We start from the raw sequence: 26030 nt of genomic DNA, 5'->3' as shown, positions 1-26030 counted from the left end.
AAAAGGAAAAAAAGGAAAAAAAAAAAAAAAGGAAAAAAAAAAAAGGAAAAAAAAAGAAAAAAAAAAGCTACAATCGCATAGACTAACCTCAGGAATATCAAAAAAAGGAGCCCGATAGTTTTCTCTTTTTTTAAGTAGGTCGCCACAGACCTATCGTTTACAGTATAACGAATGCGATTATTTCCTTCATAAATTTTAAATACAAGCAGAATAAAAATCACATTTTTTTCAGGCAACAGTAGCAGTTCAGTAGGTAAGTGGCTTGATCACATTTTTGTTTTGTATTAGTAATGCATGCAAGCAGCTTTAGTATTACAGATCCCTTATAGATCACAAAACGTTTGCTCTCTCTATAAAGTCCCTCCATAAGTGCCATCCTGTCTTCTCACCGGAGTTTCGGGCCGGCTGGAGGGGCCCGAGCCCTGCTCAAAAGGTTGGGGAGTGCTTTGGGTATCCGATGCCATGGCATCCGTGGCAGCCGCCTCCTGTATGACAGAGCCGGCGCCCTCGGCATCCTCGCTCTGTTCGAAGGACTGGCTGGATCCGTTGCTCAGATCGACGCTCACTGTGTTAGTTCTCAGTGCTACTATAGTTCCTGAATCGCTCCTCCTTTCTGCATAGATTTGCTGCTCAAAGACCTGAGCAGAGCTGGGCTGGAATTCGGGATCCAGAGGGACGCTGTTTGTGGTGGAGCCCATCACGGTGCGGTACATCTCCATCCCCTCGGGCAGCATGGATTTGATCTTCGGGAGCCAACGCTTGCGGACCCGGCGGGCATTGGTGCACATATCAGCTGCTATGACATTCATCTCGCTTTCCTTAAAGCTCGGGGCAAAATTCTGACAATACACTGCAAAGACAGGGATACACGGCGCTGAGGCGGGCGGGCAGCAGCGCCAGGCCCCAGTGCAGGGCTCACTGCAGCCCAGTGCTTGGATGGGGGTCAGAGCTCCCTGCCACACTGAGAACAGCGCTCCTCAGCCCGAGGGATGGGCAGATGGGGGGCTGGAGGAGGGGGCTGGAGAGGGACCGAGCCCTGGGATAGTGGGTTCCCAACCACCAGGCCCAGCCGCCAGCTGGGAAAGCACCCAACCAATGGATCCACCAACAACTCCGATGTTACAGAGCAAAACCCGGGATGAATAATGACCAACTACAGCTCGTGCACTGGATATTTCCCTGTGAAACGCCTGAAAAATCATCCTGATTTTGGGATGCCCTGATACACAACAGCAAAGCTCAGCTGGGGCACTGCCGGCCTGGCCAGAGCTGTGGGAGCTCCGCACCCAGGCAGCAGACCCTGCAGTGCTTCTGAACATTCGCCGCTCCGTTCCTCTCTGCAGAGCTCAGGGTGACATTTACAGTCAGTAAATACGCCATGCAGACTCCAGTGGGGTGACAGAACCCTTCCTCTCCACCATACACCAAGAGCAGGTGGGATGGGCTGCATGGTGCCAAAGGCAGCTCCCTATGGAGGGGTCAGCAGCCCAATCCCCCGGGCCTTGGCCTCAGACAGCCCAGGGCACGAAAGCCAGGGCAGCCAGACCCAGTCCAGCAGTATCCAGCACTGAGTGCTGCCAAAAGCCATCATTTTGATTTCCTTCTTAGAGCACCCCATAATTAACTGCGAAATCGACGTTTTAAAACACAGCGAAACAGTCAAGTGGCGATGACGCTTCCTATTAAGATGCTGCCAAACAAAAAATTAAATTCAGAGCAAAAAACTGACATTACAAAATCAACTTCCCTGTCACCTAATTTCGCCATAACGTCGCCCCCTGTAGCGTAACAGAGACGGCCTTCCCTGCTCAGGTTCTGCCTTTGCCCTCGGCATGCAGTTCCACCCCAGCAGCAGCAAACCCCTCTCCTTACGTTTCACGGCGTTCAGGACTCTGCTGTCCAGAGGTTTCCTGCTGGGGTCGCTCGTGGAGGAGCGGATTCCGGTTCCGCAGCTGTTGGCAAGGGTGTTCCTGCAGGAGAGGCAAAGCAGCACCTTCACACCGGGCACCCACAGCCCATTGGGGCACCCAGTGCCTTCAGTGCCTGCGGGGAGGGGCACCGAGATCGGAGGTTTTAAGGCAAGGAATTGGAAACTGTTCAGGCATTGCTGGGAAATGGCACAGATGTGTGGCAGACCCAGGGGGTGACACATTCACACATCATCTGCTGGCACACTCAGACCTCCAGCAAATACTTGGGGTCCCTCGGGGAGCAGGACGTACCGATCGAAGAACGTGGCCAGGAGACGCCTCAGGAGGACTTTGTGTTTGACACCAGCACATAAGTGGCAATTCATCAGCTGCCCCCGCGTGATGTAAACACCTGAGCCTGGAAGAGAGGGAGAACCGGGGGTGAGGATGGGCTGTGCTGTGCTGCAGGGCAGGGCGAGAGCCCAGCAATGGGCGGTGTGTGCAGGATGGTCTGCAGGAGCCAAACAAGAGCATTTTATTTTTCCATTCTGCAAAGACACACAGAACACGTGGTACTGTATATACAACCGGACTGTTTGTTCTCTCTGAAGGAAGAGAAGCCCAAAGTGATTGGCTTTTTCTTTTCTCGAGCGAAAGAGTGGAGAACGTCAGTAAAATGAGAGCAAAATCCCCATCTAGCACAGAAATAAGGACACCCTTTGCTCTCAAAATATACAAACACCTACTGGAGAAACCCTAGAATCCCTCCTAGCTTTGAGGGACAGTGCCCAGAGCCCACATTTCATGCACAAAAGCAGGTGGAAATGTGTGAGCACTGCTCTGGATGTCACAGCAGCTCCGCACACTGCGTCCGCCCATCGGATTTACTGCCACCGTCGCAAGGCCAGCTTAAGGCTGTGCAGACAGAGCTGCTGAAGTTTGCAGAATCCATGGTGGCAGGAAAGCCTGAGACAAAGGGAAAAGCTCGGGGGGGTTCCCAGAGGCTCGTACTGAAGGATGGGGGCAGCAATCAATGGGCTGCAGTGCGATGGCACGGGATGAACCAGCACAGGGAATGCTGAGTGCTGCCATGGGCAGCTCCACTCCGGCAGAGGGAAAACAGCCCAGGCAGCTGCTGCTGGGTACAGACATTCATCTCTTTTTCCAGATGGAAAAATGTAAATGAAGCTGAGGTGCCCCCAGCCTGCAGCGTGCACCGTGGAAATAACCCACACCGCTTCGTGCTTGTAAGAAGTCTCACTCAAAATGTAAATGGGCACAAAATGAATATTCCTGATCCCATGTAAACTACGGCTCCTGTCTGCCAGCACAGATCTGCCCAGTGCTACCAGCCCCCTCTGCAGAGCACAGCCACAATCCTGCTCCGACCCGGAGACAATCAGGCACAGATGAAGGAGCGCAGAGTGGGACTGCCACATCCCTCAGCAGGGCACTGCACGGGTCACTTCACCAAATGCAGTGGGCTGGTGGGGGGAAGCAGCTCATGCTGTGTCATGGGGCACTGCAGCGTGGAGGAAAGTGCAGCAGCCCACGGCTTGTGGGGCTGGAATCAGGTCTGGGCATTGCAGCCATGCACTGGTCTCTGCAATACAGACCCATGGCAGCAGCCCAAGGGCTCTGTCCTGCACCCAGCAGGGCCATTACCCAGCACTGGGGGGCAGCCAGGTCCCCACTGACAGCACATTTCCCACCACTCTGAAAATAAGGATGGGGGAAAGGACCAAGCAAATCCCATCCCTTCTCTTCCTCCCAGCCAGGCAGCTTGAAACACCCCCCATTTTTGGATAGGTTTTTCAAAGCTTGCTCACCGGCACCAATTTCACTTCCGTTGCTTTGAAAATCTTTTAGTCTGATGAATTATTATTATTTTTTTATACTAAAAAAAAAATAAAGATCTGTGCATCTAAATCCAAACACAACTGCCACGCAGCCCACACCAATCAGGAAGAACACAAGCTGCAGAATTCAATTAAAATGCTAAATTAATTCAATTGAATAAATCCTGTTAATGACACATTTTTCTATCAGCAAATTAAAGGAAACTCAGAACTTTTTTTTTTTTTTTTTTTTTTTAAAGATGATTAGTGATGAATAATCCAGAAAGACAAAGCAAGGGCACGCACGGCTCCTGCAGCGGCACGAGAGGAAGAACACGTTTCAGGCAGGACAGCAGCAGAGGTTTGCAGCAGTTCCCAAGCCAAGAGGTGCCCCTCATTACCTGCCACGAGCTCCAGCTTCTCCCCAGGGTCCCCCTCGGAGTAGAGCTTGGGGTGGCAGCGGTACCCGATCTGGCTGATGAGACTGGCTGGGAGGGCAACCAGATCCCGGCGGATGAGGACACAGGAGCGGTTCTCCAGCGGGATCTGCTCCGGCTTTTCTTGTGCAACTTAAAAATTGAAAGGGAAATAGATTAATGCAGTGCACAGGGGAGGTGTGGTGTCACCAGGAGGGTGCTTTGCTGCTTCTCCACAAGGCCCTGGATGGCAGCAGTGCAGCCCGCAGAGGGGCTTGGTGCCACGGAAGGCTCCTGCACCCAGCGATGCTCTGCCTGCCTCCAGTTGACTCCCTGGTGTGGGCAGGCTGCTCCCCACACCTGCAAATGGGGTGTGCATGTGGAGACGGCTTCCCCAGGCATCCATGGGGTGGGTTGGCAACCCAACGGTGGGCTCCAAAACAGGCAACAGATCACCCAAATTCCATAATACCTCCTTCGGTACCCTAACTGCTTCTCCTGCTGAAATCACATTTCCCCTCTCCGCATACAACAGCCCCATCTGCAGACCCATTCGGAGGGCAGTAGCACACCAAGCAGCCCTGCAGTGCATGGGGCCGACCCGCTGCACCATCCCAGCAACAGCACTTTGGGACCACATTTCTACTTCCAGACTTGCACCTTCCTCCATCACAGCAGAGCTGTGCTCAGTGCGCAGGCAGGAACAGAAGGGACTGCCACAATGCTGCTGCACCCCAAAAATAACGGGCAGCGCACAGCTGGCCGAGCACAGCACAAACACAGCCAAAGCCAACATTCACCCACAGCTTTCTGTGCTCCCACAGCCCTGAAGCAGCAGCTGGCAGCCAGGGCTGTGGCACAGAGCTGGTGCTCTCTGTGCTACCTGTGCACGACGGGCTTTGTAGACCCCAGCTACCCCTTAGCAATGCTCTGCATGCGCCGTGCCCCCCTGCAGCACTGCCTGGCCACGTCTTTGTGCAAGCAGTGCAGCAGCCAGCCCCTGCAGCAGGTGGGACAGACACCCTTCTACCACTGCTCACACACTGATTTCCCATTGATAAACAAATCTGGGGCAATCTACTAATACACTTCGGTCACATCTGTCTTGCTGTCTACCAACTCCTCCTTACACATGGGCACAACTCATTTTTGGGATCAGCCTCAATCCAACACGAGCACAAACTCGGTGCCACCAACAAGCCCTGGGATGCTCAGGACTGCTCCCAGCAGACGGCCGGCACGGCACAGAACAGTTATGTAAAGATGCAGAGCACAAGGGACACTTTGCTCCCATGTTCTCAAAGAAAGCAACTCTGTTTGGCCACTGTGCTCGGAAGAACAGGACAGTATTCGCTGCTAATTAATGTGGATCTTCAGAGGGCAGCAGCTCCTTCCAACGCGAACAATGCTGGGCATTGTTTGGGGCAGCTCTGCCTGGACTGAGCCCACCCCAGCCAGGGGAGCAGGAAGCACTGCAGAGGAAGCAGAGAGAGCTGCACGCCAGGCACGGATTTCATTTTGCATCTGCAACTTGTGAGGATGCAGCAGAGAGCACTGCAGTGGGAAGCGCCCGGGCGCAGAGCTGCAATGGGAAGCCACAAGTCACGAGCCCACGGCTACAAAATCACCTCCATCTGCTCTGTGCCAACGCATGGATCATTTTCACCTTCTCTCCTGAGGAATTCCTCTCCAAACAGCTTTACCCCATTAGCTTACATCCTGCAGGCCACGGTCTCCCCCCTCCGCAGCATCCCCTGGCACAGCACAGCCAGCCCTCAGAGCGGCACAGCCCTGCCTGTGCTGGTTTACATTGCACAAACGGGACATGTATAACAACGTGCTGGAATGCAGAGATTTGATTTGTGACCTATTTATACAGGGAGGTAATCTGGAATTAGTATAGGAAAAATATTACCGCTTTATAAATACCCCTATCTTGCCTCGCTGCAGACCTCAGCCAGGAGTGAAACATCTGCCAGCCTAAAATTAAACATCTGTGCTTTACGGGGGGGAAACCGCCATGAGTTTAATGCCTAAAAAGGGCAGCGGTGCCTGACCCAGGGCACGGGGTGAATGCACACACAGCTCCTGTGCAAAACCAGGGGGAACCAATGCTGCCCACAGTCCTAAAAGACGTCCTGATCCCTCGCGGGTTACATCCTCCTGCCCAGCCCTACTGCTCACACTGCTCCTGCTGCCTATGGATAGCAGCAGGTCAGGGCTGCTCACTGCAGATCCTGGGCTGCTCCGTGCCCTCCTTCCTCACTGTCAGGAATCAGAGGCCAGGAGAGAGAAAACTATTCTCTCAGCTAATTACCACAACTCTTCCATAATGGCTATTTTAGATGAATTTTTAATGACAGGCGCTCCTGTCAGTGCGGGATTTCATAACTTCCAAGCCCAGTCTTTTGCCATCCTGGAGCTCTGCTGCATCCAGATCTCCCCCCTCTGCCTAAAAAAAAGCAGTGACAGGCAGAGGGGTCGGAGCCTCACCTCACACAACCCCGCTGCTTCCATCAGCATCAGCGTGCTGCAGGTGCAAGCAGTGAGCTGGGAGCAGCGCGCAAAGCAGCGCATCTGCACGTCCTGCTGCAGCCCACTTCAGAGTGGGCCCACGGCGCTGTAATTAGGGATAAAAATACTTTGGCTTTTGTTTAACATCTCCTCGAGTTGAGCGTTTCTCCGATCAGATGTTAGGAACCTCATTGAGCCTCAGCAGCTCCACATCCGGAGCAATGGATGGAATCGGGCACTTTGCTGCGGCGCTGCCACCGCGGTGCTCCAGGTGTGCACCTGTCCTCGTGCTCCTCTGCAGCTCCTTCCCCGCATCCCAGGGATTTTCCTCAGGTTCACACTGCAGGTTCTCAGCACTAAGCAAGGCTGCGTCCCGCTCCTCTCCTCCCAGCAAAGCCCTTTGCCAAGGTCACAGTGCACATCTCACAGCCCGGCTGCGGAGATCGCTCCTGAGCGTGGAACAGGGCTGGGTGTGGGCAAACAAGCACGAATTCGGGGCTCAGCTCTGGGCAACGCTGCTGTCAGAGCCAACCCAGCACTGCTGGGTGGGGGGAAAAGCATAGAAATAGGGGGAGGAAAAAGAAGAAATGCCTGAAATCCGGGGCTCGATGTGCCGCGCTCTCCTTCGCTTTGTTTTTGTTTTTCCAAACGGGGCTCCTGGAAACCCTGGCAATCTGTTTGAAGCGGCTGCCCCCTCCCCCCAACCTTTGTGAGGCTGCGGGAGCTCCATGCCAGCAGTGGGATTAGCCGGCTCGCTCTCTTCCATCTTACAGTTTTATTATTCTGCACCTTTTGAGGGTACGCTTTATCCTGAGTAATTAAAACACAGTTAGCTCTACAAGTCCCGACTATAATGGAATAGCTTAGGTTTTATTTTTTTTTTTTAATCTCTTTTTTTGTGTGCCCCGTTTTCCAGGAAGCCCGACACCAGAGCTGGCTTCATTAAAACAGGAAACTCCCTCGAAACGGAGCGGCTGCGGAAGAGAAATTATAGCAGAAATTGAGGGCAGCACAGCCCAGCATGGGGCACAGCTCCATCCTAACAGCCCCCCCAGAAAGCAGCACAGCCTCCCTCCACCATGACGCCCCGCTGCACACACACCAAAGGGCTCAGGGATGCCCAAGGATGCTCCCAGGCCTCGGAGCATCGCTCAGAGCTGCTTGGCACAGCATTCACCCTGCCCCGGGCTCCCAGCAGCCTGCAGGATGGGTTTTGTTCTGCTGCTCTCTATGCACTGGCCCCATGACGGCGAAAGGCAAACACAGCACACAAGGCTATAATCCCATTTCTCTGAAGAATAATGCTCTGAGCGCTCAGCGCTGAGGACAAGCCCATATTACTCGCTGCGTGCTCTACAGTGAGAAAACACAAAACAAAATAAAAACAAACCCGGCGTGGAAGAAAGCAGCCTGAATTCAGCTTGAGGGCAGGCTGCTGGCACAGCCCTGTCCATGCACAGAGCCTGTCCCCGACCCCTGGCACTGCGGTGGGGACACAGCAGAGAGGTTTAGAGGGTCCTTCACTAGGCAAATATTTCTGATGGTGGAACAGCATCAGGAGTCATGGATGTGCTTGCTTCCATACAGCAATAAAATGGTATCAGCGGGACTCGAAGTGCTTTTCCCTGCTTGACTCCAGTGCACCAGGCAGGCCTGGCAGAGGAGTGGCTGTTAGTGCAGGAAGGTGGACAGCAGTCCTCCTGCGCTCCTTCCCACAGCTGTTCCCATCGAACATCTATGGGTATGATTTACGTGATGACGTTTGGAGGAAGGGACACAAGCATGCTGCACTGCATATTTCAAAAGGCTGGGACGAGGGGAAGGCGCCTCACACAGCCCAGAAGGTGACCCACGGCACCGGAGGACACGTGACACACTTGGAGGTGGCCACTGCCCTCGGGATGTCCCAGCGCCAGACTGTCTACAAACCAGCAAAGCCACAGAGCCACCAGCTCACCAACCAGCTCCAACCCAGTGCAGAAGGACCGAGCAAAACCTCGTGGAGAGCGGAAAACCAAAGGACAGAGCGCGCTCCTTACCAGAATAGCCTCCCGAGGACTTGATGTACATCTGCCCGTACTGCTCCTCCACCATGGTGTCGTACGCCTCGTCGTCCTCCTCATCCTCCTCGTTGTGGTAGGACGTGGGGCTGTCGGTGGTGGGGATGCTGCTGGCGCCGGGGCTGGTGCGCTCCCCCTGCGAGTACTGCACCTGCTGCACGGTGGGCAGGAGGGAGGCCAGGTTGGGCACCCCATAGTAGGAGACACGCGACAGCTTCAGCGGGCCGGCAGCAGGGCCTGCTCCTGCAGGACCATCACGTGCGCCCGGCTCCAGGGGCCGCTTGGCAGGCAGGCCCGGCACGGCGGCCGGCGGCAGCTCCAGGCTCTCGTGCTTGACCCGGGTGAGGAGCGGGATGGGCATGGAGGGGGACATGACGTAGGGCGCAGAGGCCGATTGCAGCTGGTTGCAGGGGCTCTGCGGCTCTGAGGAGGGGTCTTCGATCATGGCGGTCTGAGAGTCACAGTGGGGCGAGCTCACCTTGAACATCAAGTCTGTCCCCTTCTCCACGATGTGCTGGATCTGCAGGAAGCCCGCCGTGTACATCACCACCAGCTGCTCGCTGGCCGCCATGGTGAGCTTGCCGGTGTAGCAAAAGGAGAGGATCTGCTGGAAGCAAGCAGGGGGCACCGTCCCCGGCAGCTCAAAGGCGTTTTTGCTGTTCCCGCTGAACAAGTCTCGGAAGTAGAGGCTGCTGGCAGCCAGCACGGCACGGTGTGCCTTGAAGGCCTGGCCCTTCACCACGATGGAGACATCGCAGTACAGCCCCAGCAGGCGCTGCTCGTTCAGGCAGCCCAGCACGGTGTTCCCAAAGTTGGGAATCTCTATGTGCAACATCTGCGACATGGCTCAGGATCCGCCGGAGCTCCTCAGGCATTCAATGCAGGGGTATCCAAAGTAGGGCACATCTGAAAAAGGGAGAAGGCAGGGAGAGAGAAACAGTGTTTTCAGGCGGCTCGGAGGCACACGGTAACGCCGAAGGCTCCAAGCCGTGGTTGGAGCCAACGCAGCAAAGCAGTTCCTTATAAAATCGCTTATCGACGCTCTTAAGCAACGCTCATGGAGGACAGCGAGGGATGTTCCAAAACTCAAACATTTCCTTAAAGTTGCGGTCTGTTTAAATAAACCCCACTGATTTATTCCCCCGGGGGTTTACTTTATACAGCAAAATGTGAACCCATAATGGGAGAAGAGAGCACAGCAAAGCGCACAGAGAGCAGACAGACCTTGGGCAGCGTTATATAAGGAGCACCACCACCACCGCCGGCTACGCTGAAACTACAGAAAAGACATTTAGAAAGCAAAGTGCCATTTTGCCCGAGATAAAGGCGGGATTCCGTCAGTGCTCCCATCTCAAAGCACTTTCTAAAGGAACCTTCCCGTCTGCACCAGAAAGAGGAAGCATTTCAACAGTTAAACCCTTTCTCAACAGAACGAGCCCCGAACAAAACACCGCTTATCTCACACACTGCGGCACGCTGGGTGCTGCCGGGGCGCAGACCCCACAGCACAGCCCAGGGTGGGGGGCCCAGTCATGGCCCAGGGCAGCCCCCACCTGCAGTACCTCGGGGCTGCCCATATCCTCAATAAACGTGATGGCAGCGTGGAGCCGGTGCGCAAAGCTGAGATGGTCAGCATCAGTGCCTCCTGTGCACCACAACTAAGGCAAAGCAAAGCACTGCGCATTCAGCAGCTCACAGCCAGCGCCCGGGACCCCCCCACACCCCCAGGGCTCCATGCAGCAGTCCGGCAGATCAAAAACAACTGAAAATCCCAATTGCCACCGATGCTGCTGAGTACAGACTGTGGTTAAGGAGGACTGAAAGCTCCGGAGAACATCACTTTAAAAAACAAAACAAAAAAAAACCCAAACTGAAGTTAATCTGAGAAAGACTGGGGAAAAAAAAAAAAAAAAAATCTGCTCCGAAAAGAAAATAACCCACAAAGAGCTGCTCTGTTCCCAGTGCTGGGGGGGGGGGGGGGGGAAAAAACCAACAACCCAACAAAAGTCCTATCCGCAAGGCCACGGGGTAACAGGAAGAAAAGGGAACGCTCGGAGCCAATTTCATTCTATCTGCACGGTTCAATAAAAGCCTTCCGAGCGAGGAAGTTGGCGGCCCCCCCGCCAGCAGGGCACGTACCTTCCAGCCGTGTCCGGGGGTCCCCTGCCCTCCTCTCACCCCACACTGTGTGGGGACGCCGAGCGCTCGGGGAGGAAAGCAGCGCGGAGCCCTTTGCTTCTATCTGCTGGAGCTCAAGCTCTTACCAAGTCAAATCTCCACGGCAGTGCATAGCATCTAAATGAATAGGCCGGATGCAGATTAACATTCAGGCTGCTCTCTGCGATGAATAGAGCCCTTTGATTAGGGACCTGAAGTAAATGCCAGTTTCAAACCGAAGCTTTAAAAACAGAGAAATATCAGTGCCAGAGGAATGCTCTCAGTGTTGGTACAAGACAGACTTTTGATGAGTCACTGCAATGCAAACAAAGATGGCAGAAATACTGTACTGTATGCTGATGAAATGCTTAGTGGTGCCACGGCAACTGAGACAGGTTTTAAATTTATAGTGCAGTTTTGCATATGAATTACGCTGTAAACTGCCTCCCCTGCCATCTAGTACATCCAGAGTGTCAAAGCATTTAAACTATTCCAAACAGTCTGCAGCGCTGGCACTGCTGCTGGTGACTCCTCGAGCTGGGGAAGGGGCGGTGAGCCCAGCATCCCACAGCCAGCATTCCCACACTGAGCCCCACACTGATCTCAGCATCCCCACACTGCACCCAGCACCTGCATCCCTATATCCTGTACCCCAGCATCTCCACACTGAGCCCAGCACCTTGCAGCCAGCATCCCCAAGCAGAGCCCCACACTGAACCACAGCAACCTGCACCCCAGCATCCCCACACCGATCCCCAGCACCCTACCATCCCCACACTGAGCCCCCACATCCCAGTATCTCCACTCCGAGCCCCACACTGAGCCCCAGCACCCCACACCCCAGCATCCCTACACCGAGCCCCAGCATCCTGCAGCCCAATACCCCACACGGCAGCACCCTGAGCCCATTTATCCCACACCGAGTCCCAGCAGCTCTGCACCCCACACCACCCCAGTGCCACCACCCCAAAGGGACAGCCCGGGTCAGTGTGAAATAAAGGTGCTCTATGGGCAGCCACAGGCACGATCCACCTCCCTCTCACCCCCCCCCCCCCTCCCATAACATACAAGAAAGCCTTTCAAATGCAGGAAAAATGTTTACCCCTTGGGGAAAGCTTCTTTCAGTCTGTGGCTGAATCCACTAAAAGCAAATCCATTTGCTTAAGTAATGAAATCCTAGTCACATTGTCTCCTGGATTCAGATTTTAAATTACCTTCGCGTTTATTGAGCATGTTTGGTGCTATTTTCTGGGAAAGAGGGTGGGGCCTTACTTTGCTTACTTATCTCTCTATCCAGAGCCTTTTTATTCCAATTACTGCCCTAGGATTTGTTTCCATGGCCCTGCTCAGACGGTCGCAGGCAGGGAAAAATTAGGAGATTAAAGGCCATGGCACTCTTGGACAAGGATGGGATGGGGAGAATGGACACGGGCTGCAGAGCTCACGCTCAACCCCTCTCCATTTCTGCACACATGACTCCACACCTCCTGCCCTGGTGCCTATTTGGTGCATTAAGTTCTGCCCCAGTGACTGCATGGGGCGTTAAGTTCTGCTCTGTAGAACAGCAGGGAGCTGCTGCTGCGCACCCGGCTGTCCTCACCGCACTCAGAGCACAGAGCTGTGGGTACCAGTGTGCCCTCAGCACCAGGAGGCACTGATGGGGTTCCCATGCGCCACATAGCGGGCTCAGAACTGGTCGAATAGACAGGAATTGTTCACATTGCTTAGAATTTGCTCTGCAAACAACCACGCCTCAAAAAGTCACCAAAACAGAGCCGGTTTCTGGATACGCTACCCAGGATTGCAGGCAAATCCCAGTGAGCTTTTGAAAGCCCAAATGACTCTGAGAGGAGCCCAGCGCTGTTTTTTTGTTCCCTTCTCTTTTCCATTGCCTCCCTATGGCAGGACTATTGGTAGCCAAATAAATAGGGCCAAGGCAGTCCTAAAGACAAGCAGAACCTGTTCCCCATCGCACCTCCCATCCCTACAACCAACAGCCACAAGTCAGCACCATGACCAGACCACGGATGCAACACGAGTGATAACGTCTAACTTCAAAAACTCCTCTTTTCTTTTTTTCCCTCCTTTTTGGGGGGGCAAAACAGCACCAAACTGACTGGAAGCACCACTCCCACCAAACAACAAGCCAGTGGCTCCTTGCCAACACGAAACCTCGGGCAAAACCCGATTCCATCCGAACACCCCGTAAGTGTTTAAGAATCATGCGAGGTACGCGACAACCAAAGTAAGACATCACTTTGTTTTCCAATGGAAGCCTCTTATCTGAGCTCTGATACAGGCCAGGAGGAACGGTGCATCTCTGCATGGTCCTGAGAAGTCACAGCCTTTGTCACAAGGAGCTCATCAACATTTCAGTGCAGTGCTGTGAGCTCTCAGGTTCTGTGCAGGATCGCTTGGTCCTGAAGAATTTTTCTTCTCTGAGGCCTGAGAGGTCAGGGTGAACCAATGGCAAAGAAAAAGGCATCGATCCGGAATACGATGCTGGCATCAGAGCTCCCATGGGAGTAATCAGAAATAATTAGATAATTCATTTAAATCATCTTTTCCTTAGCCAGCCTACAATGAGATCTGGAGATTTCATCACCACCACCAACAGAAAAAGCTCAAAGAGCCTAAAAAAGGCAGAAGAGCCCTACAAAGGGTCCCTGCCCTATATCCCCATAGGCCACAGAGCACTCGTGGCACAACAGAGTGGTGAAGCTGTGTCCCTGGGAGCCCGGCAGTAACAGGAACCCCTCTTTTCTTCTGCAGAGGTTAAAAGGGAGGGAAAATAAAATAAAATTAAAGTAATGTAAAGAATATGCCATCCTTGGGCTTCAGGCTGCGGGGCTGGAGCTGGGAGGTGCTGTAGCACCAGGATTCCCCATGGGGGATGCTCAGCGCCAGCCTGGTTGCAGCTGCAGGGCTGGGGCCGCATCCCCCCTTGTAACGACAGGATGGGAAGGGAACGGGTCAGACAAAGTGCCTGCGCCGGGCAGGGGCTGAGGGCCGGGTGGGGAGCAGCTGTGCTGCAGCACCGCAATCACAGCCCTGCAGTGAGAGCAGCGAGCGGGGAGCAGCGCCGAGCCCCGCAGCAGCGAGAGGCTGCTGGCTTAGCGAGGCAAAACGCACAGCTGAGCGAGGAGCACCGTGCACAGAGCAGGCTGGAAGGCAGCACGGGAAGCAGAGCAGTGCTGGTGGCAGCGGCGGCACACAGCTCCCAATGCCCGCAGCTCCGCGCTGCTGCAAGGTGAGTGGCAGCGCCGGGTCACCCCTCCGGGCAGCTCCCACCTCGCTGTGCCACCGCCGGTCCATTCCTTCGTTGTTTGTTTTTCTTTTTTTTCCCCCATCGCTGCTTTAAAGTGCTCTCAAGCAAGGACATGCAAGAATAGAAAAAGCAACAAGGAATTATTATTATTTTTTTTCTTCTTTCTTTTTGCAGCTTGCTACAGGGAAAGGGGTAAAGGAGAGGCAGGGATGGGAAATCAAACTATCCTGCAGAATTCGGGGCTGTTCCAACCTAACAAAGCAGCTGGGTGACCCCGAGGAGCAGCAGAAAGCACCCGGAGCCCCTCCGCCTCTGCTGCAGCACGCGCCTCCTGCATCCATCCCAAGGCAGCCCGCAGTAACGCAGCAGAAAGACAAGTGTCATGCTGAATTGCATTCTCCTCGCACACAACAGCCGAGCGGCAGCACCTAACATGCATGGCTCAGCCCTGCCGCCACGCCACGCCGGAATGGAGAGCCTTAAAATAAGGTAAATATCTTAAAAGGTCAATTAGAAGAGCTTACAGCACAGCAGCGCCGCTCCTTGCGAGAGCTCATTACCTAGTATGGTGGAGCTGCTGCCTGCTGGGTTTTTTTTTTCCTTGTGCAAGTTAGTCTGTGAGTCAGCAGTAACACACATGAGGACATCAGGAATACTGCCGAGTTCTGATGCAATGGAGGTTGTAAAAAAAAAAAAGTCGTGCTCCGTTTGGACAGGAGCCGATAATTCCATTGCTTTACTTTTCAATTACTGCACAGCCTACCGCCACCAAACTGCGGAGGGGAGGGAAACTTTGCTTCCATTTCTGCCTCCGATTAATGACTTTCGCCTGCAGATTTGTCTCCTTGCTTTAAAAAGGAAAAGCAGTCGGGATGATGTCATTAACCCTTTGAGGGCAGTGCGTCTCTGCAGCTCCGGAGCTTCTGGAGGAATTTTAGCATCAGGGAACGACGCTGCCAAAAAGTTCTGGCGAAGGAAAATGTTTCTACATTAAACTTTTAGTGCTCTCTAAAGTGAAGCTACAATTGCATCTGAGCTTGATCCTTAATGGAAAGATCAGCTTGCAGATAAGGAAGGTGCACTCTGCGGGGCTGGAGGTGCCTGAAGGGCGGTCCCAGCCCCTGGCCCCACTGCAGTCCCACAGCACTGCGTGCACCCACAGCCCCTGAGCAGACACGTGAAGTTTGCACAGCGGAGCCAATGCCAGCCTTCCATAGAATCACAGAGGTCAGAAAATCCCCCACAGACCCCCAAGCCCACTCCCAACCCACCGCACCACCCCCGGTGAGCCTATGCAGTGCTGACCATTCCTTCTGAGGAGCACTGCTCCCTGACAGCCAACCCAAGCCTCCCCTGGCACACCATGGGCCATCACCTCTCATCCCATTGCTGTCACCTGGGAGCAGAGGCCGGCCCCAACTCACCACGACCTCCTTCCAGGAGCTGTAGGATAGATGAGGTCTCCCCTGAAGCCCATCTCCTCCACACTGACTCAGCCCAGATCCTTCAGCTGCTCCCCACAGCGCTGTGCTCCGACCCATTGCAGCCCCTGCCCACCTCTGGACACATTTGGGGCCCCAGTGTGTTTCTGGCAGCAAGGGGCCCAGCACTGAACACAGCACTGCAGGTGCACAGCAACGATCACCTCCTGCTGTCTGCACTTCTTCTGACACCAGTCAGGATGCTGCTGGCTCCTCGGCCACCCTGGCACACTGCTGGCTCACGTTCATGTGATGCTGCAGATGGAACTGAGCCTAATGCCAACGAGCACACGTCAGCCCATCAACAGGACGTACAATTAATGATTACGGATAAATAATCCAGCCGATCACAAGTCGATTCCAAATCCCTATTTGGTTTATTGGTTGTTTTTTCTACGTGTGGCCACAAGCACCAACAAATCCTTCTTTTCTTTGACACACAAGCATAAAGCTATCTGTGGCTGTTACAGGAGGAGGATCCCCGGCCCCACAGGCCAGCAGCCTCACATGCTGAGCCCAGTGCTGTGCTGGGCAGTGCGGGACGCTGCATACAGATGAACTGAGTTTTAAAGGACAAAAAGCCCTGGCAGCAGCTCCTGGGCCAAATTCTCACGTGCCAAACTTCCCAACTGCTGCAGCGCAGCTCGACGGCATTTCAAAAGAATTCCTGCTCTGTTTTGAATACTGCTGACAATCTTCTCTGTCAAAATTTGTAATTTAAATCCCTCGGAGGCGAGAAGCACACTGCTCCTCGGGGCATTCCCTGCTCCCCATATACAACACGCTGCATCCCACAGCCCATCCCCTGCACCCCCAGTGCGTCCCGCTGCACACGCAGCCCCATTTGAAGCCACACAGCCCCACTGCCCAGCCCCACACCGCCCAGAATGCAAGACCGCTCTCCACGCGACCTCAGATGTGTCAACAAACCCAAAATAATGCTATGTAAATAGGTCTAAGCGGCGAGAACAGCAAGATCCCTTCCCTCGGGCTCGCAGTCATAGGAAGCCGCTCCATTTTGGCACGTGAGACACGTTGAAGATTCCCTCCTGGTGCTGCAGAGCACCTTGAAAGGTGGATGATGGCACTGCAGCAGGTGGCGTGGACTGACCTGCAGAGAAGGAACCTGGCCTGCACCCTTACCAACTCCTTCAAGGCAGTGGTACTTTGTAACATGCTCTGATCTTTAATATTCATAGCTTGCTCCATTTGCATATCATGCCATAAATAGTTGAAGCAGAGGTAAAACACAAAGCGCTCTACTTGCATTTCTAATTATGCCTAAAATCAAATGTAAATCACAACACAGCCAAGACAGAAGATATTAAATTTGCTGCTTCTCCATTAAAACATTAAAAAAAAAAAACAGAAAGAATGAAAATCAACCCCAAAGCAATTATTTTTTAAAAGGAACATCCAAAAGGCTTTCTAAGCAGGTGCAGCCGGATGACTCTATTCTAGGAGCAGGGTCCCCACCAGCATCCTGCAGCCAAACCTGCACCAACACCGCAGCCGTGAGCTCAACTGCAGGCTTTGGAAAACAAAAGCAGGTCTCTGGGAAACCTTCCCCATGAAGGGGTGAGCCTGAAGGATGGGCTCAGCTGTCACAGTGCCCAGCTGGGACCTCCCCAGCACACCCAGCTCCGTGCACAGAGGAGATGCTGGAGGTGATTCCCACACTGCTGCCTATGGGGCCAACCCACTCAGGTCTTCCCAGCTCTCAGAACCACACACCCCACACGCTGCGTGCACCCAGCACTGCTGTGCTCTGCCCCACTCCTCCCTGCACCACCACCCCATTGCCGGAGGGCTCCCAGCCCTTTGCCAGCCCAGCAACCAGCGCTGCTCCCTCCCCTGCCGTACTGCCAGCTCAACACAAACACTGCGTGTGTGTCATTACCCAGCAAATGCATCTTTTCTGCAGTATCTACCTCCAAAGAATTCCAGAGAGGTAATTACATTTAACCCCAAAAGGTGAGTGTTTACTCCCTTTTCCCAGTTAATGCAGCTGGCATGGAGGGAGAAGTGAAAGTGAGCCGCTCAGCGTGCAGAGCTTTCCTTTTGCTGTTCATATGTACCCTGGCATTTTGCCCAGACCTATTTTTAAGCCCATTTACTAGAAATCCCACAAATTAAAGGAAATACGGATAATGTTGTAAGAATCCTTTGGGCCAAATAAAAGCTACACATAATTTTCCTTGTGCATCAGACTAAGATCCTTAACCACAAAAACCAGATTTCCCCAAAGCTCTTTTGCAACAGCGAGAGAATCTTGTTTTGTAAAAGTTGCTTTGATTCGCGGCAGGATTACATGATAGCAGCACTAAACTTCCCCCTGCTGCTCCCCCTGTCCTGTCCCTGCATGGAGTGCTCCATGGAAAGATGGCACTGGGTCAGGGCATGGGGACAGGTGTGGGGATGGGGCTCAGGGACGGTGCCACCGGGATGCCCCAGGTCCTCACTGCCAGCATCCGTGCCATCCTGCCTTTGGGATGCAGGAGCAGCTCAGGGTCGAGCAGGAAAGGTGCTGGTGGGAGAATGGGAGATGGTCAGATTTGTGGTTTCCAGGATATAAGGGCACTTCAAAAATAGCCATCTTATGCAAAAAACAACAACAAAATCCTATGCCCTGTATGCGTGTATACGTGTAATTGTGCAGTTATCTTAGGTGAGCAGAAGGAGCAATGCAGAGACAAGGAAGGGATCCTTCTGCAGGCAGTCCCAGTGCTGCAGGATGGTGCTGTTGGGGCTGGGGGTCCCTCCTTGCCCCTCCTTATCCCCCTCCCATGCACACAAACAGAACTGCTATGGCAAAGGCACTGCCCATGCCTTCAGCAGGCAGCAGTGAGGCAAGAAGCAATGAGCAAGTTTCCCAGCCTGGGGCTGGGACAGAGGCAGTCAGATTTGTGCAGGCCCCAGGGAGGGACTTCAGCTGGAGCAAAGCACAGGTGTAACAAGCAAACGAGATTAAAAGAGCAACCAGCAACCAGGCAGGTTTCAATACAATTCCTAACACAAGCACTGGCACGTGGCACCCAGAGAGGTGACGGTTCCCCATCCCTGCAGACACCTGAGGTCAGTGTACAGGGCTCTGAGCACCTGGTGGAGCTGTGGGTGTCCCTGTGCATTACAGGGAGTGGGTCCAGATGGCCTCTAAGGGTCCCTTCCAACTCAAATGACTCTATGGATCTAAGCAGAAGCAGCCCCCAGCCATACCAACGCTATGTCACGGTGAGGTGAAGCTGTCCCTTCTAAACCTGCCTCTCTCTTTGCTCTTGGTCATCCCCAGCACTGGAAACGTCCGCCTTGCAAACACTTCAGCCTCCTTTCAAAGAGAAAAATAAAAATAATGCATGGCAACAAACCCTCTTCTTCCACAGACTGCACCAAACTGAGCAGTTAAACACCCAACTTTGGGAACTTTTCCAAGATTTATATGTTTTGCATGAAAAGCAAATGGTTTTTTCCTGCCTGGGAAAATATTGAAGAGCTACGTTCAGGAAGCCAAACGCCTGCACTGGTGCCTGGTGCTGCACCTCAGATGGAGCCCCAGGGCTGGGCTGACCCCTCTGGCCTTCCTCCCTGCCTCACCACACAGCTGAGCACTTGGCACCTTCTGCTTTTTGCAGCAACGTGGTGAGAGATTTCTCTCTATTTTTCATTTTTTTTTCCCCATTTCTTTCTATATTTTGAAAATCTTTCCGACCAGTTAGACCAGAACCATCCCAATTGCAAAATCCAGGAAATCTGCCGCAACGCTCTGCAATACTTGCAAGGCAATTAGCCAGAAACCTCAAACAAATAAGTTGGGGTTTGTGTTTTTTTTTGCTACACCATGCTAACCACCAAGTATTAACCCACTGCTCAGGGAACAACATCTGCAGCAATCACTTCCTAACTTAGGAGCAGAGAGATCTGCTGCAGCACCTCCCATCCACGGCTCCAACACGGCCAAGGCCACTCCATGGGCAGAGCGCACGGCTCCATGGACACGGAGCATTGAAACTGGGATTACTGCAGTTTGGCTTCTGTGAGACCCTGCTGCCTCAGAAATAAATCACAGCACGGGGCAGGACAACTCCTGGGCTGGGAAGGAGAAAGAAGCCTCTGAGCAATACAGCAGCAGGCTCGGTTCGGTTTCAAACATCTGCATTCACACACAGTTTTGTCTCGTTGTTGTTGTTGGTTTTTTTTCCCCATGGGAAGATGTCAAAATACAAGAAAAATATAAGAAAAAGTCAGGTTTGTGATTCACTATAGGAAACAGCTACCTCCTGCAGATACACCAAGGCAAAGCACGGTCACACAGCACCGCACAGCCTGCACCCATCGGCGCTGCAACACCTTTCCTTATTGCAGAGTGAAACAGCAACCAGGGCTCCGTGTTATTTATTATAACTCATTCCTTCTCCCTGCCTCTCCCTTTCCCCCGTCCTAAAAAGCCAATAAAATAAAACAAAGTGCTTCCTTTGGGGAGCGTGGCGGCAGTAACACCGCTGCCATCTGTTGCTGAGTGCTGGGGAGGAAGCGGAGCGCAGGGCTGAGAGTCAAAGGTCTGCATGGCTCTATTGAGAAAAGGAGCCCAGCATCAGACCCAGCAATGGGAGACGGTTCTGAACCACCTCCTGAATTTTTTAACGAGCTCTGGAGGTAAATATGTTAATTTGACTTCAATCATGGTTGAGGGGGAAGAAAAAAAAATAAGCACAGTGTATGAGTTGAGGGGATCGAGTCTTAAAACTATTCATGCATTGCTGCATATTTGATGCTCAGCAAATAAAGTTCCAAGGTTCTGTAAGGAGAAATTATTCTGAGTAAGCAATAATGAGGCACGTGTTATATCGGGTGGATACTAATGGTAATCTATTATTAAAATGGAAGAGTTGCAGCAGCTCCATCTCGAGCACCTCGCTGTCCCCCCTCCCACTGCCCTCACTGCTCCGGGGTGTGCAGGCATCACAGAACAACGAGGTGCCCAGCTGGCGCCTGGTGACCCTGCTGAGCCCCACTGTGCCACGTGCTTTCCTCCCAGTGCCACCACCCAGCCTGCAGCCCAGCAGTGCCCAGGCCTCATCGCTCTGCATGCTGTGTTGGTGTGTTACTGCTCCAGCACTGCTGACCCAAACTGCCACCGGGCCTTGGGACAGGCAGCCAGCAGGACCAGCACCTGCTCTGCCTCAGGTCCTGCTGGGCTTGGGGGGCTCTGGGGACCCCCACACAGAGCTTGGGGATGCAGGATCCTCTGTGGGTTTTGGCTCGTTTTCCTCTTTCCTACATCCTGCAGACACCTTTCAGGAGGTGCCTTTGGGGGCTGCCACTGTGACCCCCACGTCCAGCAGTGGCCATGTACTGCACTGTACTGCACCCAACCCCACGTGGGCACAGGGCACGCAGACCCTCGGAGGGAAACAATCCCATTGCTTCCCACGCAACACAAGATTACATTCTGGCTGTGTTTCAGAGAATATTACTCGTGTGCAGCAAAGTTATTTTTTAATGGAATTTTTAAGTAAGTTTAGCCCTGAAAGGCAACGCTCTGCACAAACCCAAGGATAAAGGAGCGTGCCACTGCTCTGCACCCAGGAACCCTCCCATGGAGCTCAGCCCCAGCAGCACAGCCCTCCTGCTCTGCCCATCCATGCACCCAGCCTGTGGTGTTTGCTCCCAGAAGGAAAAGCAGAAGATGCTCTCCATAAGCAGACGATTTCAGCGGCTAATTTTACCATCGCTTATGGTCGGCTTTATGACTAAGATTTCATGCTGACTATATTAATCCTGTCAAATCTCAGAGTGAGAGAGGAATGATACTGTATATTTTATGGCTGCAATAACTTCTGAGCCATTAGACATGCATGCTGACATGAAAGTAATCAAATTGATTTTTTCCCCTATTACAATGAAGAACTTTGTGTGAGCAAACAGTCTCTCTGGCAGAGGAAGGAGAGCCCGAGAACCCTGTACTCACTCAGGAAATTAAGAAATTGTCACAAAATGTTGTCCAAAAATGCGGCTACCCTGCACTGCTGTCACCAAAGCAGTGTGGCACATGCCTGTATTGAGCAACCAACCAACAAAAACAACACGGGGAATAACGCAAGGCTTCTGAAGCATCGCAAATGTTACAGCAATTGCAATTAATTGCTTTCCTGACATCAAAGGCTGCATACCCCCTGCAGCCCCATGCAGCAACAGCATCCTGAGCCCAGCGGGTCGGAGGGAGCTCCTGGGGGAGCCCCGTGGTGTGGGGGTATTGCTGGGCCACACTGGGGTCCAGGACAGCATTAAAAATCACACTTTTTTTAATGTAGATAAGTCTTTAGTTTGAAATTTCGCTTGCTCCGTGGTCGTTTTTTTAACCCAGCTCCTAATTACATTTGGAACCCTTTCTTAACTACAGCAATTACCCGATGTTATAATGTGAAACCTTTCAGCCCTGCAGAACGCTGTGCCACCCGCAGTGCCACGCAGGCAGATCGGAGTGACAGCCCCCAGCTGGGGACAGCATCTCTGTGCCTTCGGGAGCAGCTGAAGCACCCACAGCAAAGCCCATCACACAGGTCAGCTGTAGGGCCGAGCCTGGCCCTGCATTTCCAGTGCCTGCAGCACAGATGCACTGAACACCCAACCTACACGGCCTCAGACAGGCGCTCGCTTTTGTCCCATGGCCAGCAGTTATTTCTTTGACTTTCAATGAGGATCTTAAGCTCTCAAACCTGATTACCTGCACGCTGCCATCTGCACAGGCACGTGCAAGGCCTGCATTACGGCCCCAGTGAAGAGGTGTATGAGTTTATTTTAACACTTAATTGAAAAACAGAACGCTGTAGAAGCTCCCTGCCCATAAGATACAGTTCTGGTTTTATGGGTTTTTTTGGCTTGCTTGTTTTCTAAAGCAAAGAGATGCAAAACCAAACCCACAACCCTGTGCATCGCTGAAGCCAACTCCATGCACCTGCACTGAGCTCTCCCTGCTGTCTGCAGCACTGTGCCCCTCCTGCACTGCAAGCCGTGCACGCACACACAAGGCTTTCATGCACACACTAACCACCCTTTGGATGACTTCTTAATTCAGCTTACCTCCAATTTCAGACAAAGAGCCTTTCCCCCAGCGCAAGCTGCCAGCACACAGACCCACACAGGCACTCACCTGAACGCACTTCGTTACCAGCTCCTCTAATTCTCCCCTTCCCAAAACGAAGTGAGGGCAGCCCAGCCTGCTGTCCTGCACCCGGTGCCACCTGAGTGCTCGCAGCCGCCCGGCACAGAATGGGATTATTTGTGCATTCTGCAACACACAGAATGGGGCCCCGCGGCCAAAACGCTGTAACTGTATTCCCCAGCGCCCAACCGGTCTGGCCACAGCCTCCCCTCTCAGAACACAAGTGTGCTATTCACCACAGGGCCCCCTCGGCCCAATTGTGCCCAAATTATGCTTTAAAGTTATCAGACAAAACACCCCAACCCATCGCTCGGCCAAGGTAGACGAGGTCTCCCGGGAGAGAAGACGAACAATATCAATGAGTTTCTCATGACCTTACAGAGATTGCCATGACAACACAGTTTCAATCCTCCAAACATGGATATATTCATTTGCACCAGTGTGATTGAGAGTAATTAGAGCGAGGTTCTGCACGCTGGGGGGACGGGGAGCCACGGAGCGGCCGCGCACGGGAAGAGCTCACATTGAAATGGAAAGGAGGAAACCCGCAACGCTCTTTAGAGCCGGGTGACCTAATTCATTATAAGGAATGTCAGTTAGCAAACCTCTTAAATAAAACATTAAGCTGGAGGTAATTTGAAGCCTTGTGGATTTTGTTTTACTCAATTATTTTCTAATGCTTCGTGTTGAAGAATAAATACGCAGAAATATTACAAAATAAAATAAAATACCCACGGTTTCATTTCATTCTTTTACAAAAGAAATGAAGATGTTCCCTCTAAAACAAAACACCCTCCGCCACACCAGGTTTTTAATTAAAACTTTTAAGACCTACAGGACTCCTCAAGGTTGCAAGCCTGCTTGCCTTTTGCTGGGCTGTGCCACCCCAACCCAAGGAGCTCTTCTCCTGCCAGCAGTGCCAGGACAAGGCAGGGTGCTGCCCAGCCTCCGTTCACAGCCTTTGCCCACAGAGAAGGAAAAGCAGCCATTTGTATGCAGGAGTGCTGTTCCATTCTCAAGCTGCTGCAGTTTGGGGGAGCAAACTTCTCTCTGCCCTCTATGGGCATATGGCTGTGGGTACAGGCATGGCACAGCCCTGGCAGTTGCTTGGTGGCCAACAGCAGCACGGCTGCGATCTGGGAAGATGGACAGCTCTCACACCAGTCTAAAAGCACCAGGGGAATGCTGGAAAGCAGAAACAAATGGCCTGGTGTGCCAGGTTGGCCTGCAGACCCTACAAACACCCAGCTCGTGCACGATGGCAGAGGGTTTGCAGGAAATTCCTGCAGCTCCCATCATTCCTCAGCCTGCGCCCCGAGCTGAGCGAGCACGTGCAGCCATCCCAGCTGGGAGCAGGGAAGGCTGGATGCTCTTTCACATGCATTTGGCAGCAATACCATTTTTTTGCAAGGGGACAGCAGGAAGAGCTTTGCAGGAACGCGCTCAGCAGAGCTCCTCCACCAAAGGGAAACCTCCAGGAAAGAAAAACCCAGAAATCACACACTGCTTCCTGCCACCGCGGTTACAGCGCGACACCTCGCCGCTCCCATTCACCATCACAAACAGCAGCTCCGAAAGCACGCCATCCTTCCTCCATAACCACCATGTGGGCAGCAGCGCTCAGCAGGGCCGTGGCACAGCACGGGGCAGTGGGGCTGTCCCTGCCAGCAGCACGTCCTGCTCAGATCCCATGCACTGCAGCACAGCATCACCAAGGATTCGCATCCGTTACCAGCGGGGAAAGCCTGCAGCTAGAGGTGGAGCCAGGCGGTGCCCCAGCGCCCAGTCTAAGTTGCCTGATGAATGCTAACTACAGCTCGCAGCTGATTTATCTCATTTGGTTTGATTTTAAAATATTGAGTTATCTAACCAGATGCAAAAAACAGTCTGAACGTTCTGCACGCCGCTGAACGCTCGCTCTGCCATTTCACAAGGCTATAATTCAATCCGTACCTCCGAATGGGAACGACCTTTCTCAATCGCATTTGTATTGAGAAATACCTACATTTGAGGACAAAGGACACAGTTTTTCAAAATGACCACAAGTGTCCCCAAAAAGTGGGGTTCTGCAAGGAATGACCCCCTTCCAAACTCACTGCTATCTGCAGCCTGTGAATATTTCAGTCATTGAAGCTGGTTACAGTATTTATTAGGGTCTATTTCGGTCAATCCATCTGTGGTAAGAGCAGAATGTCTGACAACAGCAGGGTCTGCGTTCTGTATCAGGAGGAGCATTTTGATACCATCAGTTTCTAAAAAAAAAAGAAAAAAAAGGAGGAGGGATGGAGTTGGTGTAAATTCCCCATGACTTCAGCAGGGCTGGGATGTCCTGCAGGAATGTGCTGATGCTCAGGAACACAGAGCAGGCAGGGCTGGGGCAGCACAGGGCAGAACAGGACACATCCCAGTGCCATCCCCTGGTGCCAGCACCCAGGATCCTCACGCTGCCACAGCAATGAGCACTGATTACGGTGCCATGAATGTGGATTTTGGGAGGTCAGAGCTGTGTACCACTGGGTGCAGGACTGATGCCCACCTGTAACCCCTGGGCAACGGGTCGCCAGTCACCACCACCCTGAGCACAACAGCTGTCCTCTATTCCTGCACCCAGGAGGTATGAGGTCCCCCCCCCCCCAAACAGCCCAGCCCTGATTTTAAAATTCATCTTTTATCAGCTTGAGTCGAGAAAACCCAGCAGAAAGGCACAAATGGATTGCGCTAGTAAGCAGAAAAACTGTTACATCTTCTGAATGTAATTTTGCCAAAAGCTTCTGCACGATTTTTTTTTGTCACGCTTTGCATTATGAAGGAAATTTCTTTTTAGAAGAACAGGAGAGCGATTTGCATAATATTCTTTGCAAGTTAATATCAGCCTCTGATAATGATCTCTGCATAATGCAAAAACGTTTGAGAAGACTGTTACAACACTAAGTAATCATATTTTAAATTATGTTTCCCTTTATAGAAAGGTGTTGCAAAAACACACAGACATGAAATCTGTCTGTTGAAGTCCTAAGAACCACCTGACCATCTTCCCACTATTCTACTGTTACATATTGCAACACCGCCTTTCAAAATCTTACAAAACAAATTACGCTGCAACAGTCTGGCTTCACAGAAGGCAGAGCTTTTTCCTGCGCCGATGCTACAGCACATTAGATTTCACAAGAGCTTCTGATGTACTGCGCGAGCAGAGCAAGGCTCCGCCAATTGAGCTGTAACACAAT

At 52.7% G+C, this 26030-nt stretch overlaps 1 protein-coding gene across 2 annotated transcripts in view; it reads right to left on the bottom strand.

Annotated features, from left to right (window-relative positions):
* Positions 1-26: 26 nt before the first annotated feature.
* The window catches only part of NACC2 (NACC family member 2), a 34053-nt gene continuing 8049 nt past the window's right edge, over positions 27-26030 (bottom strand). The window contains exons 1-6 of one of the 2 annotated variants that reach the window (XM_048966258.1): positions 10878-11657; positions 8718-9644; positions 4150-4317; positions 2223-2328; positions 1873-1970; positions 27-850 (exon numbers count right to left, since the gene is read on the bottom strand). In XM_048966258.1, coding sequence (XP_048822215.1) covers positions 351-850; positions 1873-1970; positions 2223-2328; positions 4150-4317; positions 8718-9582 — 1737 coding nt within the window. In that variant the 5' untranslated portion in view covers positions 9583-9644; positions 10878-11657 and the 3' untranslated portion in view covers positions 27-350. Of the gene's footprint in view, positions 851-1872; positions 1971-2222; positions 2329-4149; positions 4318-8717; positions 9645-10877; positions 11658-26030 lie in introns of those variants that run through there. The other variant, XM_048966257.1, reaches the window with a different exon arrangement.

This window comes from Lagopus muta, chromosome 19 (assembly GCF_023343835.1).
Source record: "Lagopus muta isolate bLagMut1 chromosome 19, bLagMut1 primary, whole genome shotgun sequence".
In the NCBI taxonomy this organism is placed as follows: Eukaryota; Metazoa; Chordata; class Aves; order Galliformes; family Phasianidae; genus Lagopus; species Lagopus muta.
This window is presented reverse-complemented; position numbering and strand designations above follow the sequence as displayed.